Source organism: Varanus komodoensis, unplaced genomic scaffold (genome assembly GCF_004798865.1).
Source record: "Varanus komodoensis strain SLA01 unplaced genomic scaffold, ASM479886v1 scaffold14_1, whole genome shotgun sequence".
Classification (NCBI taxonomy): domain Eukaryota; kingdom Metazoa; phylum Chordata; class Lepidosauria; order Squamata; family Varanidae; genus Varanus; species Varanus komodoensis.
Window position 1 is genome coordinate 20,284,493 of NW_025335438.1, and position 17,209 is coordinate 20,301,701.

Here is a 17,209-nt window from a genome sequence, read left to right on the forward strand (position 1 = left end):
TTTCATATTGTCATTGTCCTCTAAAAGAAGACATTTAAACCTCAGTAACAAAAAAATCTGTTTTTCTCAATTGTTTTCCCCACCACCACTTCAGTACAGAGCAACAAGATTAAAATGTGGTAGACAGCCAAATACTTCAACCATTGCAGTCGCTAATAGAGGCATTTAACATTTATGCAGCTTTCAAATGCAAAGCATCTGGTTCCAATTTCAAATCTGGCTTACAATAAAAGTGCCTCCTCCACAATACTTTTATTATAAGCTGTTTTTCCCCTCCTTTTTTCCTCCTTTTTGGAAGAGGCTGCTCCTTCCTTCTTGCTGGAAGCCACCTGACCATTGCCAGGAAGAGGAATGCAAAACATTCCCAGGAGCAGCTCCTGACGTCAGTACAGCATTTCACCTCCCAATGTTCAGAACTGTCTGGAAATTCCAGTCTCTAGTAGAACTAATTGAATGAGATAGCAGCTGTAGCCTGGACTGAATCACATCGAAAACTGCTTCATGTTAGAAGATTACTTGTGGTGTTAAATGCCCAAAACAAACACAAGCCCCCCTCGGGTGGGTCTGAATTAGTAACGCATACTGTATTTTAAATAATATTTTTAACACAACCTTGAACTTTGAGCAGCTGCCCGAACAAAATTAAATACATGCATAAAAGAGCTGTGCATTATTTCTGTGCTTCTAAGAGGGAAGGGACAGGGAGAAAGGAGGCTTATGTAAGTTAACAGCAAACCATGACTCAGCCAGAATTCCTCAAGTGGGTTTATGCCATGTACAGCTGTTCATTTCATCCCATCCAGCCTTCATGATATTAACTTCTACAGTAGAGGGTCTCCTTATTCAACATTAAATATATTTCCTTTTAATTTTAATCACAAATCACATAATCCACAATTAAACAGTGGCATTCACATATAATACCAACAGCACTTGGGGCAACCCCAACATCAATACATAGATACCAAATCTTATACACTAAGTTCTGCAATGCCATAGCATATTTGATTCTACACTTTTCCAATCCTGAAAGGATACATTTTACAAATTACTTCTGACTTTTCATGTGTTGGCTATGGAGGTAAGGGTAAAAAAGGAAAAAGGTACAAGCATGAACAAAGGTATATCTACACAAACATTTTCTATCTCCAGCAAATATTATGTCTCTCCTTCTACCTACATTCTAGAAGCAAAAATGTGTTTAATTACTTTAATAGTAACTACTTTTTTATTCTCAGGCACTATCTAGTTGCAGTTAAGGGATACACTGACCAAGAAATTTATGCTTTCACCATGCTAGTAAACAAACTAGTATTAAATTTGGGGGAGGGGGGGACAGTTTTTGGATTCCTTCCCTTCCTTATTCCTTTAAATATTAAAAAATTAAGAGGATATTAACATTCTTGAATTATATAAATTGCACCAATCTGCAGTTTTAACTCAAGTAAGGCATTTGTTTGAACTTGTTATCTATAAAATATTAAATTATTTTGCCTTTAGCAAAGCTGTTCTACTCCCTTCAAACTGGAGTGCTTTAAAAAAAATTGTACTGTCTGCTACAACAGTTTCAATTATTAGGAACAACAACTTTTCTCACTGCCAAAGAAGTCAGTATGCAGGAAGGAGGGGTTGCAAAAGGATGTGGAGTTAGGCTAAACAATTTATCATAGCAAATTTTTCCATGTGTATGCTACAGGGAAGAAGTTTGTTCAAAATGATGCCTCAAAATCCCATGACTCTCCTGAGTCCAATTCCAGGGACTTGTGGTCATGTAGTCACATCCAACTTTCCGTGGCCCAAGTTCGGCATGAGATTCGTTTCCCTTCAAATCACTAATAGGAACATTTGGCATAAGAGTATAAATTCCCAGATTCCCAGAAGTAAATACTCTTAAAGTGAGAAAACATTATTTAGCAACCTATCACTTCAGAATTTCAACTTGGCTGGTAATTGGCAAAACAACTTGCATTGCAAGAACTAGCAGAGAAATCTCCTAATGACCACAAAGGTGGTAGAAAATTGATATGCTCTATGAAAATAAGTTTCGGACAAGGCAACAAAGTTTTGTATAAAATGTTATACATAGCGTTGCATACTGTTGTACTATGTGGCTTAGTTCCTTAAATACTGACATCTCATATATAATAGCATACCAATAGAAGGATCAGGAGCAGGAGACGACGATGACAACAACAAAGCAACAGCAGCAAATGAAAACAGATCATGGGGGTGAATACAATACATACACACCACTCTAAACTTGCAAATTCTCAACAAGGTCAGAGCAACTATCTTTCCATTCCCTGAAATGCATTTTTCTAGATGTACCATACTGCAGCCAGAGGACATGGCATCAAGACTCTGGGATACCCTTCTTCAGCTTGGTGCCATCTGACTGAGGATGACTTGAAATTATAACCCAACACACCTGGTGGGCTGTAGCTCAACAAAGGGTTTTCTAGGGGTTAAAAAAGGCCAACTGAATGTAGTCACAAGACTACATTGACTTCTGCAGTGTTCCTGCCTATCAACTTTTCCTGACCCAGTCTAGTTCATCCTGGTTCATTATTTTAAGGATTAAGTATGTCACTTCTGCTTGGTAAGCCCACTGTCTGAGAAAGAGGCAGATTCTCCAACACACGTACACCTCATTTTCATTGCAATTTGCAGCCCCTTTACTGTGTCCTATGTACGTGGAATCCAGTTATAGCTATCCCCATGCTTCCATCTGCATAGTGTCAGAATGAGTTCTATTTCTTGGTCATGTGGTAGAAAAGATAGCCAAACCTTTTTGGGCCCAGGGACACATCTGACAATTTGAGAAACTGTCCTGGGCACCACCATGCAATGGTTGCCATGGAACATGGCTAATCACAAAGAAAAAATAACCTAACCAAAGGTAGGATCTGAGCTAAACAACTCCTTTGAACACAGATACACATAAGCCGATTTCACAGAAAACAAACTTTTTTTCTTTGTCTCTTGGCCAGTTCATCTCTTCAATGGCTCACCCACAGCCAACAACTCGGTCCATCCTACATGCATTTCCATCCCCCACCCCCCCATCACCACCACACACGCATACATTCTTCCATCTCCTCTTTTTTTAAGCAAAACAAACCTGAGAGGCAGAGCACCTTGGCAAGCATCAGGAAAGATGTCAACATCACACTGGTGCCTACAGGCACCACCTTGCCTACCCATTTGCTGCAATGTTGCAGCATATTGAAAGCTGACCTTGGTATATACAAACGATCACATAGGACAGTTATTCATCAAAAGTTCTCATATATCAGACACTTTGACGTATGTTAACTGATGCCCCTCACAAGGATGTAAAGTCTGCAAGGAGCTTCCTGCTGTGAATATGGAATGTTTCAGGAAATCAGTTTCTTCTTATTGTATATCCAGTGCAAACCCTTCTCAGGATAGCATTTATTATTTTTAACTTGATATGCAAATGTAGACTAAGTGCACAATTAAAAATCATAAATGCTATAAAAAGTGTCCAAAGCACAGGCAGTGTTTCACACAAGTGCCTCACCATACACATCATAGCAATATATTGACTAGGTTTTACTTGGTGGACTTCGCACCTGAGGCTAAATGTATCTAAAATATAAATGTTCAGAACTGAAAATCCTATTCCAATGTGCTTTTGTCTGTATCTTTTATAAAACAGCCAATGAGGTATAGTGGTTAAGAGCATGGGACTGGAACTCAGGAGACCTGGATTCTAGTCATGACTCCACTTAGTCATGGAACTTACTGGGTGACTTTGGGCGAATCACAAATTCTCAACCCAAATTAATTCAGAGTTGTTGTTTAAGGATAAGATTGAGAGAAGAAGGAGAATTATGTCAGCCACCTGGAGTTCCTTGAAAGGAAATAAGGTGTGATATACATATAATGCATTAATAAATACATAATAAAGGCACTGAAACTTTTCTTTCCCTACTAATAAAGCTTCACTTAATTCATCCAAGAACTGAAGTTGTCATTTCTACAGCAAGTTCATGCAGGTAGATCATAGCCTTTGTGCCCCCAAATGCATTACATAACAATTTTGGACCATTCAGCTAGACCTATTTCTGTTAGTATAGTCTTCTGATCTTCCCTTCAATTAAGAATACCTGCACTGTCACTAGCCCTCTGCAAAAATTTATAGGTTTATTTTTTATTACTTGGTCTGAAGCCACTGAGTAATAAAATACAGACCTATGACTGTTCCCAAAGAGAGTCTATTCGTTTCAACCAAAAAGGTTTGCCCTTTAGCAAAATCCACTCTTCTTCCCTTTCACCATTGTTTATTCCTAGAAAAATTTCTGTATACCAATGTTGGTTTTTCTTAAGTTGTCATTGTAATAATACTTGACCTTTTAAATAGACAGAAAACTGCATTTTTATTATTTTTTACAAATGAAGAACTGTTTCAGGTAGTAGACAGGTCACTTGTCTTTCCAGCAAAATAAAAATCAACAATTATTGTTTATGCATTTACTCCTGGCTGATCAAAAGCATTAAAAGGATTTTAGTGTGTTTCTATACACAAATTTATAAAGCAGAATTATCTTTTAATAGGGCCAGTTTTTAGCTGCACCACTTCCTCATTAAAATAAAATATGGAATATAGAATAGGATTAAACACACATGGGAATGTTTTAGAAACTACCAATATATAATTGAAAATTCTGTATCAGGCCTGAAGTGAATTCCTTACTATACATTTTTTACTCACTTCAACAAAACTGTCTGCTATCCCTTGTCTGACGTCAAATGGACAAAACTGCATTAGCCATTTCTGTCATTCCAGTATCCTTGGAATTTCCTCTTTTATAACAGCTGGAAATCTTCAAGTCTGGAATATCCTCCTTGATATATCATTGTGGCAATGGATTAAGTGGCTTTCTCCACATTTAAAAAAGAGTTCAATAGACTTCTCTCCATTTTTAAAAGAATTAAAATACTTAAGACATGACTGATTGCTCATTTGAAAACATACATGGTACTAAAAAAAAGTTTAGTTTATCATGTATGTCTCATATATTGCATGGGTTTTCACATTGTGCCAAGCCATATTGCCAATAAACAACCACAGGTACAGATGATTAGGCTTACCATGGGTTGTTTTGCTGTTCATTCCCCCAGCCCTCCTGCCAGCTACAGCATATATCACAGGCACCTCCACGAGCACAGTTCCTTGTTGCCTCCGTACCTACATTAGCAACCTTTCTTTAACTAATCTGACAGAGCTGTCAGCTACTGAAGGGCCCTACACTGCCAGTCTCAGAACACTAATCAGAATTAATTTTCTGAATCCTTAGGAATGTGGGAACAAGTATACCAGCTTTAGATTTTTCCAAGGACTTCCACAAGAGCTCAAGTCTACCTCTCTAATACTCATCTAACCTTGGTTAATGTCCTCCACTTTGGCACTCTTTTTTCTTTTTGGTGTGTGTATGTATAAAGGTTGTTTCATGTTACAATAAAGGAATAACACCACCAGCAAAGCACTTTCTTTCCAACTGCTTTTCACCACCTTGCTTGTTACTCCCCTTCATTATTAGTTATCACATAAGCATACACAGGAACAGTTAGCAGGGTAGATAAACATACACAAATATCAAGGCAAAGTAGTAACATAAAGGGTGAAATTGTGCACATTTGAAAGCAGAACAGTAACATGGGTGGGAATGTTCAAACTTCAAAGCAGCAGTCATTCAATCCTGTGCTCTCACACAAGACCAGTATTAACAACTCAAAAGAAAACAAAATTGTGAAAACATTCAGGTTATTCTCCAGTGCCCTTTCTTTAGGAGCACAGGTCAGAGGGTATTAAAAAGAGATGGGGGCAGATGGCAGCAGTACTAATGAGACTGTGAAAAGCAGCAGGGACTTTTCTGCTTTTATTTAAGAGGCTCTGTAGCTGTTCCCAACACACCACAACAATGCCTCTCTGCCAGGTTCAGGTGACCCAACACATCACCAGGGGTTTCAAAAAAGTGTAAAGCAAGACATGGGTTCTCAAGGTGGGTTCTCATACGAAAAATAAGCCACCCTAAAGAAACCTCTGATCACCCACAGTGGATTGTTGTGCTATACAAACTGGTTTATTTTGTCCTAAGAATAAAAAGTTTTAAATAAATTTCATTCTGTTCATGTGAAAACTTTACGAACAAGCTTCTCCTTTAACTATTTCATATTTTCACACATCTTTTACACATACATAAAGTTACTACTATTACTGAACTTCAAATATATTTAGCACCAACATGCTAGGCTGCTTGCAAAATGCAAGTGACATACTCCCTACACAGAAGCTATACTTATATATAAGCATTACACCCATAAACCAGAGGCTTCATATTCACAAAACAGTAGTGATGGAAAAAAACACAATCCATAATTTTGTCATGCTTGAAGCAAAAAAGCTTGCATAGTGGCTAAAACAAAACAACATATATAAAGATCATATGGGATTAATAAAAGACTCTGCAAGAGTGCCGTACCTCATGGGCAGCCCCATAGCACAAAGCTCTCCAAAGAGATCTACATATCCCTCAAGTTAACATTAATGAGCAAGCAACTTGCTCTTTTTGATGACGTTAAACATGTCCACAAAAATGCACCATCTAGACATAAAGACAAAACCAGACTCTGCATTATCCCATTTCATATTACTATGGATACAAATCTTTTGGATAATAGTTGGGAGTCTTGGGGTTCAACTGCAATATTCAGACTTTTAATTTCATCCATTCTGTGTTTCTCTACTGGGCATTTTTCTGCCTTCAACATGCTCATAAGCACAATTTTAGGATTGCAGCATGTAGAATTGAACCATATACCAGACAACTAAATTGACCCAATTATCTCTAAGATAGCACTTATCATTGTTCCCTGGTAATTTTGACCAAAGCATAGTTAACAAGGCCTGAGTTCACACATATGACAAGCCCTGCTGGAGATGGTTTGTTACACAGGAAGCATGGTGAGGTTTGGCACATTTGGTCAATGTGAATCCCCATGGAAAAGCAACAGTCTGTTCTATCATTTCCCTACTTCATCATTGTTTCCCATTGTGTGTGGCTTCAATTTCCATGTTTTTCTGGAGCTTCTTTGTGTCTACCAGCAAGTTTGGCAAAAGCAGCCAGAGCGGCAGTGGCCACTGCAGCCACCATTTTCCTTTGAACGGTTCTGCCTAGCAACTGCTAAGTAACTAGAAGCAGGGAGCTGATTGGCTCTGTACTCTAATTCTTCCATGCCATTTGCACACTCTCTGATGGGGCACCTTGCCTGCCTCACAAGATGCTTCACAGCCCACTGCATTTCTGATTCATGAGGTGCCTTGCTCATGCCACCATAAGGCACCATGCAAGATGGGTGTGACAGCAAAGTAGATGGGACCTCACAGTGGACACTGGAGCATCCTTACACTGCTACCATCCATGCACTGAGCTGCTTGGGGAAGGCAACCCTCACAGTGGATGCAAATTCTGTACATGGATGGGAGGATTGGGCACATGCATAGCAAGGGAGGTGGAGGTATAGGTGGGTGTGCATGCTTATGCATGGGCATGGAGTGTGGCAAAATCAGGGTGGATAACAGCAGCAGATATTGGCTCCATGGAGCAGCTGGGAGAAAAATGCAGCAGCTGGCTGAGAACACATGGGCCAATGGGGATAGGCAGGCAGCGGGATGATGGGGTATGTGCTACCATTTAGAGGGAAGATAGAGGCATGTGGAAACTACCCAAGTTACTAGGCAAATGTGTGTACACAGGACAGAAAGTGAGATACCATTAGCATTACGTGTGAACTCAGCCAATGTGTACCAAGACTCTTCATTCTGTGATGTTAACACATAACACATGCAGTGTTTTGCAGAAGTATCTCTTATGTATGTTTTGACTTTTCTACATGTTATTGTCTTACAAACTGGAATTTAAAGGGATTGAATTGGTGCTTTTACCACCTGAAGTACACAACCCTGTGAAGTTGCAAAATATTTTATTCTGCCACAGAAGTTTAAAAACAACTGACACTTGTTGGTTACATAAGTGTTCACTCCCTTGAGTCAATATTCAGTGGGAGCATCTTTGGCAGCAATTACAGCTGTAAGTCTTTTTGGGTAAGACTCTATAAGCTTAGTGCATTTGGAACTTGCAATGTTTGTTCCTGGCAAAACTACTCCAACTCTGTCAGGTTGGATAGGAACAGTTGGAAAACAACAACTTTCAAGTCTTACCATACATTCTCATTCAAATTGAGGTCTGGGATCTAACTGGGCCATGCTAAGAAATCTAGCTTATTTTAAAACTAGTCCTCTGTTTACCCGGGTGAAGGTTTAGGCTCGTTGACCTGCTAGAAGATGAACTTCTACCTCAGTCCCAGGTCACTTGCAGGACCTAAAACAGTTTTTGCTCTAAAATTGCCCTGTACTTGGCTCCATCCATCTTGCCCTCAATCATGGCCAGTTTCTCAGTCCCAGAAACACATCCCCACAACATGATGCTGCTGCCACCATGCTTCACCAGTGGTATGGTACTCACAACACAATATGCACTCTTAGCTTTGCACCAAACACAGCATTTTGCAGCAAGTTCCAAAAATTCAAGTTAGGTCTCCACTGTCTCCCCCACATGTCTTTTTGCAAACCTTCAATATAAGTTTGCTTCAGGAATGGCTTTTCTCTCTCCACTCCCCATTAAACCGAGTATTGTGGGGTATCTAATACTATGTCCCATAAATATTACTTAATAGCAAAATTAAAAATGCTAAGAATATATAGAAAAAGACTAGCTCAATGCAATCTCACAGGTTCAGACTATTTCCAAACGCCTGCTAGAACACAAAACGTTTTTGACTGCCTCAAAAAACTCAATAGGAAGTATTCCAATCTAGCCTCACTGTGGAGGGAGTTGCAGAACCTTGAGGCCATCACCAAGAAGGCCCTCTTTCACATTTCCACCAAGTAAGCCTATGAAGGTGGTGGAATGAAGAGTAGGATCTCCCCAGAAGATCTTAGGGTATGGGCAGTTTCATAAGAGAGAATATGATATTTCAAATACCCTGTGTTGTGCCACAGTTCTTCTAAACACTGGATACACACCAGTACACATACAGCACTAAAAACAAGTGAATCTGCTTTCTTAGTATCATCATCCCATAAATCACTATTCTCAATTTCTAGTGTATTATATGTGCAATGGCACCCTTCCTTCACTTTCTTGCCACAACAAATTCATAGCTTCCAATGCTACAAGAAATCATAACAACAAAAAGAGTGCTTTTTTAGTGAAGCCACAGTAACTTAATTGACACTGAAAATACTCACTGAAAGGGCATATGAAAAGCCAAAAAGGTAACATGTTACCTATTGTTAAAAAAAAATCTATAAATTAGAATTATCACCACAAGCTAAGGATCTATTTCACAGAGGATGGGGGTCCTGAACCTAACTTGTATCGAAAAACTCAGTCCCAAAATTTCTGTCAGGCACTTACTACAATACTATGGAAGGGTGAGAGAAAGAATTGACAGCAAGCTCATGATTGCTCCAAATCCAAACCATTTATTAAAGAAACTTTCTGTTTTAAGAAGTAAGGTGTCAGTTCTCCACTGTACTGGGACTGAAGATGCTACAAGCAAGCTAACCAAAGTTGCTTCATTTTTTGTCCTTCAGAATAGTTTATTATCTCCAATTCTAGGGTCTTTGAAGAAGTAATCATCTACAGATTGTACAATTACATTTATTTTCCAGCAGTGTTCTTGCAGTCAGTGACTTTGAATTATGTTGAATTTTATTGTGGGGTGGTTAAGCATCTTTCCCTTATCAGAGCTCTATCCCCTCTCCTTTTGCAAAAACTTCAAAGTAAGAATGTAAAAGAGGACTTATTCTCTTTTTGATGGTAAGGATTTGTCTGTTGTTGTTTTTTCTCCAAATTGCCTGCTTGAATATCTATAACTTTTTAAATGTATGCATTCTATCAAAGGGTTCTGTAGGAAAAGTATCCCTTGTTGTTCCTCATCTGACTGATGAACTGCTGATCCAGGGAACTTTCCTTTATCAGTGTAATGAATAGAAGAACTAAAGATACACAAATTCCAAAAGTGTAACAGAATTTCTTTGATTTGTGCTTGCTTGGAGCTCCCCCAACTCATGCCATCCTGCCCCATTAGGATGTGGAAAAAACATCAGCTGAAGAGTTGACGTCCTTAACTTACAGAGTTATGATTTCATGTTGATCACCCGAAAGACCAACAGAGTCACATTGATACACTTCTAAAATCTCATTCCATTATGCTTTTACATATGTGGATTAAAATAATGTTAATTGTTAAATAATTATTTACACCTTGAAAACCATGTAGCATAGCCTAAGTATCTTTTGAGAACTTGGATCTCATCTAAATTATGTGATGAGCTGTTCTGATACAGGAGGCACATAAATTCTAACTGGCTGAGTCTGTTCTTTGTACTTACCAAGGAGGATGGATATATATGACATCCTGTGGCACAGCCTTGAGAAGAGATGCCGTTTCTTTTGCAAAAAGAACTTTGAGTCTAGACTGAATGTTAAGAATTTCTTCTGTGGAAGAACTAGCAGCACAGACTGGTTGCAACTGATGACAGACAGCTATACAGTGGGTGCATTCTTCATGCATTTCTAAGATCTTTACAATTAGTACACCAGATTTAACACCTGGAAATTAAACAATGAAACACATAAAAGTTCTCAATGAGATATTAAGTGTAAGCATAAAGAAGATATACAGACCTATTTTCTTCCTAACATTTGTATGGATGCAGATAAAAAGAAGTGACTAGAAAATAAGCATGCTTACACTTTAAAACATCCATAGGTCTTCAATACACAAAAATCAATGTATCTCCTTTAATCTTTTCAGCTGTTAATTGAGCACCCTATTCATTCACTGCAAGATGCTTTCAAATAAATACTTTAGTGTTGTACAACCTGAATTTACCCCACAGTTAGCCAGAATTATATTTGACCCAATGTGGCCCATAGCACAATAGTAAAGCATGTGGTTTGCATGCAGACAGTATAAGGTTCAGTCACTGACTTCTTCAGTAAAATGTACAGGTAGGTGTATCAGACACCCTAGAATAGACCAGTCTTCCCTTACTGTGTTCCCTGCAAATCTGTCACAGTTCAATTAGCCATTCTGGGAGTGGGGGTTGTTGCCCTGAAAAATGACACAGGGATATTTTAAATAAATAATGTTACAATAATTAAGATCTTGTCATTCCCATGCATATGTTGGTACTTGTAGTCCAATGCATCTGGAAGGCACCAATTTGGGGAAGACTGGAATTGATAAAATGTAAGGCAGTAGCCTTGTATAAGGCAGGGGCCTAAATTCCCGTATGAAAAATGCAACTCAGCAGGCAAACAGTAGGTGGGAAGACGACCTTGATAATCTTCCTATTGGAAAAAAGAAAAACTAAATAGCCATTGGATCTGGATTAACTGATTTTAACAATTGTGTTTACCAAGACAAACTAAGATCAGCAACCAAAACCATACCTGTGTACCTGCCTGGAAAAGTAAAGCGGCAGGAGTAAGAAAAGGGCCTTCTCCAGAAGGGACCTCGGCCTGTGGAACTCTGTTCTAATTTATGTCTACTGAGCCCTATTATTAAAGAACTTCAAGGGGACCTAAAATTCACTTGAGTTAGGACAGTACTGGGGCTATTGTGTATAAGATACTGCTTTGGTTTTAACTGTCACTTTAATTTTATCATCTCTTTTTTATTGCTCTTATCACAGTTTTGTCTTCTTCTAAGAGTTCTACCTAAAAGATGACTTCATAATCTTTTACATAAATAATGTAACATATATTTTGTGAACCTAAGTGTTTCTCAGTCATTCTGGAAGAAGGGGTAAAACTGACCCAACCAAGTTTTCAAAATAGATTATTTACCTAAACAAAGAAAATATTACCTAAACCAGAAAGTAGGATCAGCAGCCCAAAGCAAGATAAGCAGGTCCTTTGCTTCTTAAATCATTTAAGAATGACAGAAAAATTATTTTAGCAGTAAAAATGCCAACATCAGTAAGTTATAATGTTTGTTGCTTGATTATGCACACAGAAAAACCTTCTGTGATCAGCAAAATCTGTGAACTTGGGCATAGTTCAGAAGCCACACTTGAAATTTAAATTTAAGCCTCAAAAGAAATGCTTGAGTATAATGTACCAGGGTTCCCAAGTAGGTTGAAAGTACAGCCAAGAGGGGTTTTAAAACACCACATCAAAGGAGCTCTGTTCCAGTAACACTTATGCATTGTGCATGCAGCTGGCATATCAATTAATATTGACAAGCCCCTAATATGCTTATTCTCCTTTTTCTGCCATTTGAAATACTTTCAAAACCCTCACCTACAAGAAGAGACATTATTATTCTATGAAGTACTTGAGCGGAGTAATGGAAAATACTACAGATGCTTGGAAAGTCAGAACTCTACCAGAGGTTTCAAACCAGATTCTTTACGAATCACTACCAATCACTTATGTTCACACCATTCAAGGGTTTCATTTCAGTGAGGGTAGGCTCAGTGAAATACCTGTCTACTCACTACTCTAGTACTGAGGGTCTAGAGTAGCACTGTAGAAGCACTCCCCCACAATCCCCAGCCACATGCAAACATATTCACCCTCACACTCACCTATGCCCTCTCCCTCACTATGTGTACATGCTCCCCTGTGCTCAGAACTCACACACATTGCCAGGCTCGCATTTTCCCTGCAGCTAGAGGGCATCAGTGAGAACAGGCCATGCCCTCCCCACTAGCTGCAGTGTCCAGCAGAACAGACATGCCCCCCGCAGCCGGGCTATCACTTATGCAGCAGGCTCTCCTCTGGTCCCACAAAAACCCAGCAGTCTTATAAGCAAGATATATTAAAGATTATAAGGAGCTGGAGTCTTATAAGCAGTTAATTGTATGTGACAAAGTGAAGTGTAAGCTAGATGAAACTTTAATAAATTAGCTCAAAGAAAATTTGTTTAAAAGATATCATAGGCAATTGTTGTCAAACAGATTAGATGTCTTTAAAGATGCTAAACGGATGTTAGACATGTGAACATAAATCAGATTAAAAGCCTTTAGTTCTTTTTTAAGCTTGGAACTTTTCTTCTCTTTCGCTTTCCTTTTTAGTAGATATTGGATTGGAACACTAGTAAGCAAAAAAATGTATTTGATTGTATCTGTAACTATTATAATGAGGAGTTTGTCTGTTTAATATTAGAAAAATGAAAAGATCTTGAATTGTGTAGAGTTGGTTAGATTGAAGCTACTACTGAAGAAGAAAGAAGATATTAACTTTTACCAAATTTGGAGAGTCTTTCTTTTAATATTGGTCAAGAAAAAATGGGACTTTGTAAGAAATGGATGGACTGACTTTACCGCAGAAGGAGAAAAAAGATAGTGACTTCTATCCAATTTGGAACCTCTTTTTTTATTGGCTGGAGAAATGGAACTTGGTTTAGATCTAAAAATGTTTTTAAGATTTCATAAATGGATCTGAATATGATTACAGAATGTTAAAAGACTTGTAGTAAGGGGCTGACCCAGTAGTTCTGATGTTTGTGATGACTGATGTTTTTAGTATTGGTTTAAAATTTAATAAAAAATTATAAAAAAACCAGCAGTCTTCACCAGCCACTGGGGCTCAGTTACCTATACACTGCATGCATCCTAACTGCTGCCAAAGCCTGCAGATTCTGGTGGAGTGACATGAGATGAAAACCCAGTGCTTCTCTTTCATCATCCTTGGAAGCAATTTGAGACAGACTGCACCCTTCCCCCCATTCCTAAAATGGAAAAGAAACTTTTTGCAAATGCTCCGGAAAATCTGTCATGAGGGGCATGGATTTGCCCCCATATGCCAGGCAGAAGGGAATAAAAGACACAGAGGAGCAGGAACATGGATGGGCATGGTAACAAGAGGCAGATGGTTGCATGTTTGTTCCCTCTGTAGGTGGTGCAGTCACTTCCCAGAAGTGGACTGGGTTCCACCATGGCCACAAGTCCTCCTGGGGCTCAGAGAACCAGTGTAAAAGATTATCATAGTGAATGTTGTGCATCTGCTCCTGTGCTGCCCCAGAAGTCAATGAACATTCCCAGTCCATCCCTTGACCAGAAATAGGCGTGCAGCCTCCTGCAGGGGTGGGCAGCATCTCCTTCTGGGGACTGCTGTGAAGAATGGAGGGAGGATGCTGTGGTCTGGAAAGAAAACCCTGGGGGTCAAGGAGTTTGAGCCACATCATCCCTCGTATCCATTGTGCCTGGGCGCACAAGCACCCATGTTAGGGACTGCGGCAGTGTGTCCTGTTAGGAAGAGTTTCCCACAGGAGCATGTGTGAGCATTGGCCTAGGACAGTTTTCCAACTGGCCACAGCTGGGGAGGGGCTGGGGGGCAGCAAGACTTGAGAGGTCTTAGGAATGTCAGGAGCAGCAAGGAGGATGGGAGATCTGGCCTTCTCCGGGTGATCGTCCTAATGGTGATGCCCATGCACAGCCTGTGTGCTTCTTATGTCTAAGGCTGCTATCATAAGAGAAGAATGCTGGCTCCCAGAGTGGCCCAAGCACCCTACTATTTCCAAGCACTGTTCCAGCAAAGTGAAGACACTAGACTGGAATGCCAGGCATAGCTGTTGCCATCAAGTGAATGTGCTAGTGAATGTGGTTTGTGGGGTGCTACCGAAGCTTTCCTAGCTTGTTGTGCTGCCAGTACTTCACCAAACATAATAAAGCCACTCTGTTGGGGGTACCTCAGAACTTGAAGGCATCCATGAAAATCAGTTGGTGATTTTCTGCCCAAGTTGGTGTCTGAATCCACTCATTCACCTGTAATCTAATTTCCTGTGCTAGGTAAAATGATGGTAATGTGGCTTATGGAGGAACTTTTTATACTTGCACAGTCGTGGACAGATCACTACGTAGTGCCTTTAGACATACTGGATCTTGCAGCCTTGGGAGGGATTGGGGCCCAGTTAAAGCAATCTGCCCAGGAGCATAGTTTCTTATACAGCTGTTGGGGATTTTCCTATCACACAGCAGGCAATTCTGTCAAAGGTTGGCTGATCGCTGGAATGGAGAAAAGATCCAGGAAGTTGTCACAATAGCTCCTGGGCACCCTCTCCTGCTGAGTGGAACTAGATGAAAAACAAATGGGATGATTGCAAGGACAATGTTGATAGCAAAGCTGGAATGCATCCGCTGCATCTATCACTGCCACCAACTTTGTGGCAGTGATAGATGCAAAAGAATAAAAAAGAATTGCTTTTCTGCTGCCACTACATCTGCAGGATCATCCAAGAACAGTTTCACAGTAGTCAAAGATCTATTACATTCTGTCCCAAGAAAACATTAAATACTCAGTATGACATTGGGATTAGTTTGCATAACAATTTGCAGATGAAACTGTTCATATTTGTGCTGACTTCAGTGTCGCTGTTGGTACAGATCCTGGGGATGTAACTTTAAATTATGATTGTTCAAGTATAATAGATACTTTTTAATCTGTACATGTTGAGGAAGTGAACAAGGTTCATGGATCTCTGTCCTTACTATCTTATAAAAGCTGGGATTATAGAGTAGCAGTTAATGCCCCTTTACAAAAGGATGTGATTCCATTATATTTTATTTATTTATTTGTGGATTTATATCCTGCCTTTTTCCAACAAATGGCTCAAGGCAGCTTACATCATTCTCTTATTCCATCTTATCCCCACAACAACAACCCTGTGAGGTAGGTTGGGCTGAGAGTCTGTGACTGGCCCAAAGTCACCCAGTTGGCTCCATGGCTGGGCGGGGACTCGAACCCGGATCCTCCGAGTCCCAGTCCCATGCTCTTCACCACTACACCACACTGGCTCTCTAGGGGAGGTGGTACGGGTCTTGTTTAAAACCACCACCACCACCTGAACCCCAATGTACTAGATAATTTCCAGTCCATCTTCAATATTCAATATTGGGGGAAAGTGTTGGAGCATGCATTGTTCTTGAATGAGGCAGATTTCTCTAGATATATTTCAATTTTCCTTCAGCCCTGGTTATAGGCCACAGACTGTTTGTCACCTTTGTAAATGACCTGTGACAGGAGCCTAGGGCCCTCATGTGGTCTATATGACCTTTCAATGGCTTTTGTTATTGTTGACCATGCCCTTCTCAACCTGGGGTTCACTAGGATTGTTTTGCAGTGACTCTACTCCTTTTATATGGTGGTACTGTAGAAACTGGCCTATGATGTCCCTTAGAGTTCCACCTTATCCCCCAAGCAATAGACATATACATAGACATATACATGAAACAATGGAAATAAAAATCAGGAATTTGTTATGATAACACCCAATTCTGTCTCTCTTTTCCCTCTAACTTCAAGTTCAGAGTCTGACGTACAAAATGGACTGGATAGGGGCAGGGTGGGGAGGGGGATACTCAGGTTTCAGCAATGCCCAGGAGTATTTTTGCACAGCTAAGACTCCTGTACCTATTCCTGGAGATGTTAGAACGGGCCATGGTGATGAATGTATTATGTCAACTGCAGAAGTTATATTTTATTTCCTCTACTGTAATGCTTATACAAAGAGCTGACTTTGAAGATAATATTGATCTATTTTATGTTTACACAAGGGAAGGGAGGGGAGGGATCCCATGTCACATATAAAAGCATATAATCAAGCAAAAAAACTCTCAAGAGTCTGAAAGATTGAGCAGATGACTGCTAAATCTGGGAAAAAGATAACAGGCTTTAATCCTTTCCCAGTGTTGATTCTTCTTCAGCAAGTCTTGTCCTTCTGTATGAGGATGAACAAAAGCAGGTTGCTTACCTGTAACTGATGTTCTTCAAGTGGCCATCTGTGCAGTCACACAAATGGGTGCTGCGCCTGCGCAGTGCCTAAGGCCAGAAGATTGAAAGCTAATGGTTTTTGACGGGAAGCTCCGCTCCCCTCCCCCTCACTAGTATATATAGAGAAGAGCGTCCGCCATTTTACTCAGTCTTTGAAGACCGATCGTTTGCCCCCTTGTGGGGAAGAAATACATTACAGCAAGTATTGTTGGTATCGTGAATATAAAGATGTGGTACCGATGAGGAAATCCACTCACCAACACCAAGCGGGGTCGGCGGGTGGGTTGGGTGGGTTGTGTGACTGCACAGATGGCCACTCGAAGAACATCAGT

At 39.9% G+C, this 17,209-nt stretch overlaps 1 protein-coding gene across 3 annotated transcripts in view; it reads right to left on the bottom strand.

The window, feature by feature from the left end:
* The window catches only part of SPIDR (scaffold protein involved in DNA repair), a 247,227-nt gene that overhangs the window by 111,855 nt on the left and 118,163 nt on the right, over positions 1–17,209 (bottom strand). For all 3 annotated transcript variants that reach the window (XM_044424170.1, XM_044424168.1, XM_044424169.1), the window contains exon 8: positions 10,487–10,706. In XM_044424170.1, the coding sequence (XP_044280105.1) occupies positions 10,487–10,706 (220 nt within the window). The remainder of the gene's footprint in view (positions 1–10,486; positions 10,707–17,209) is intronic.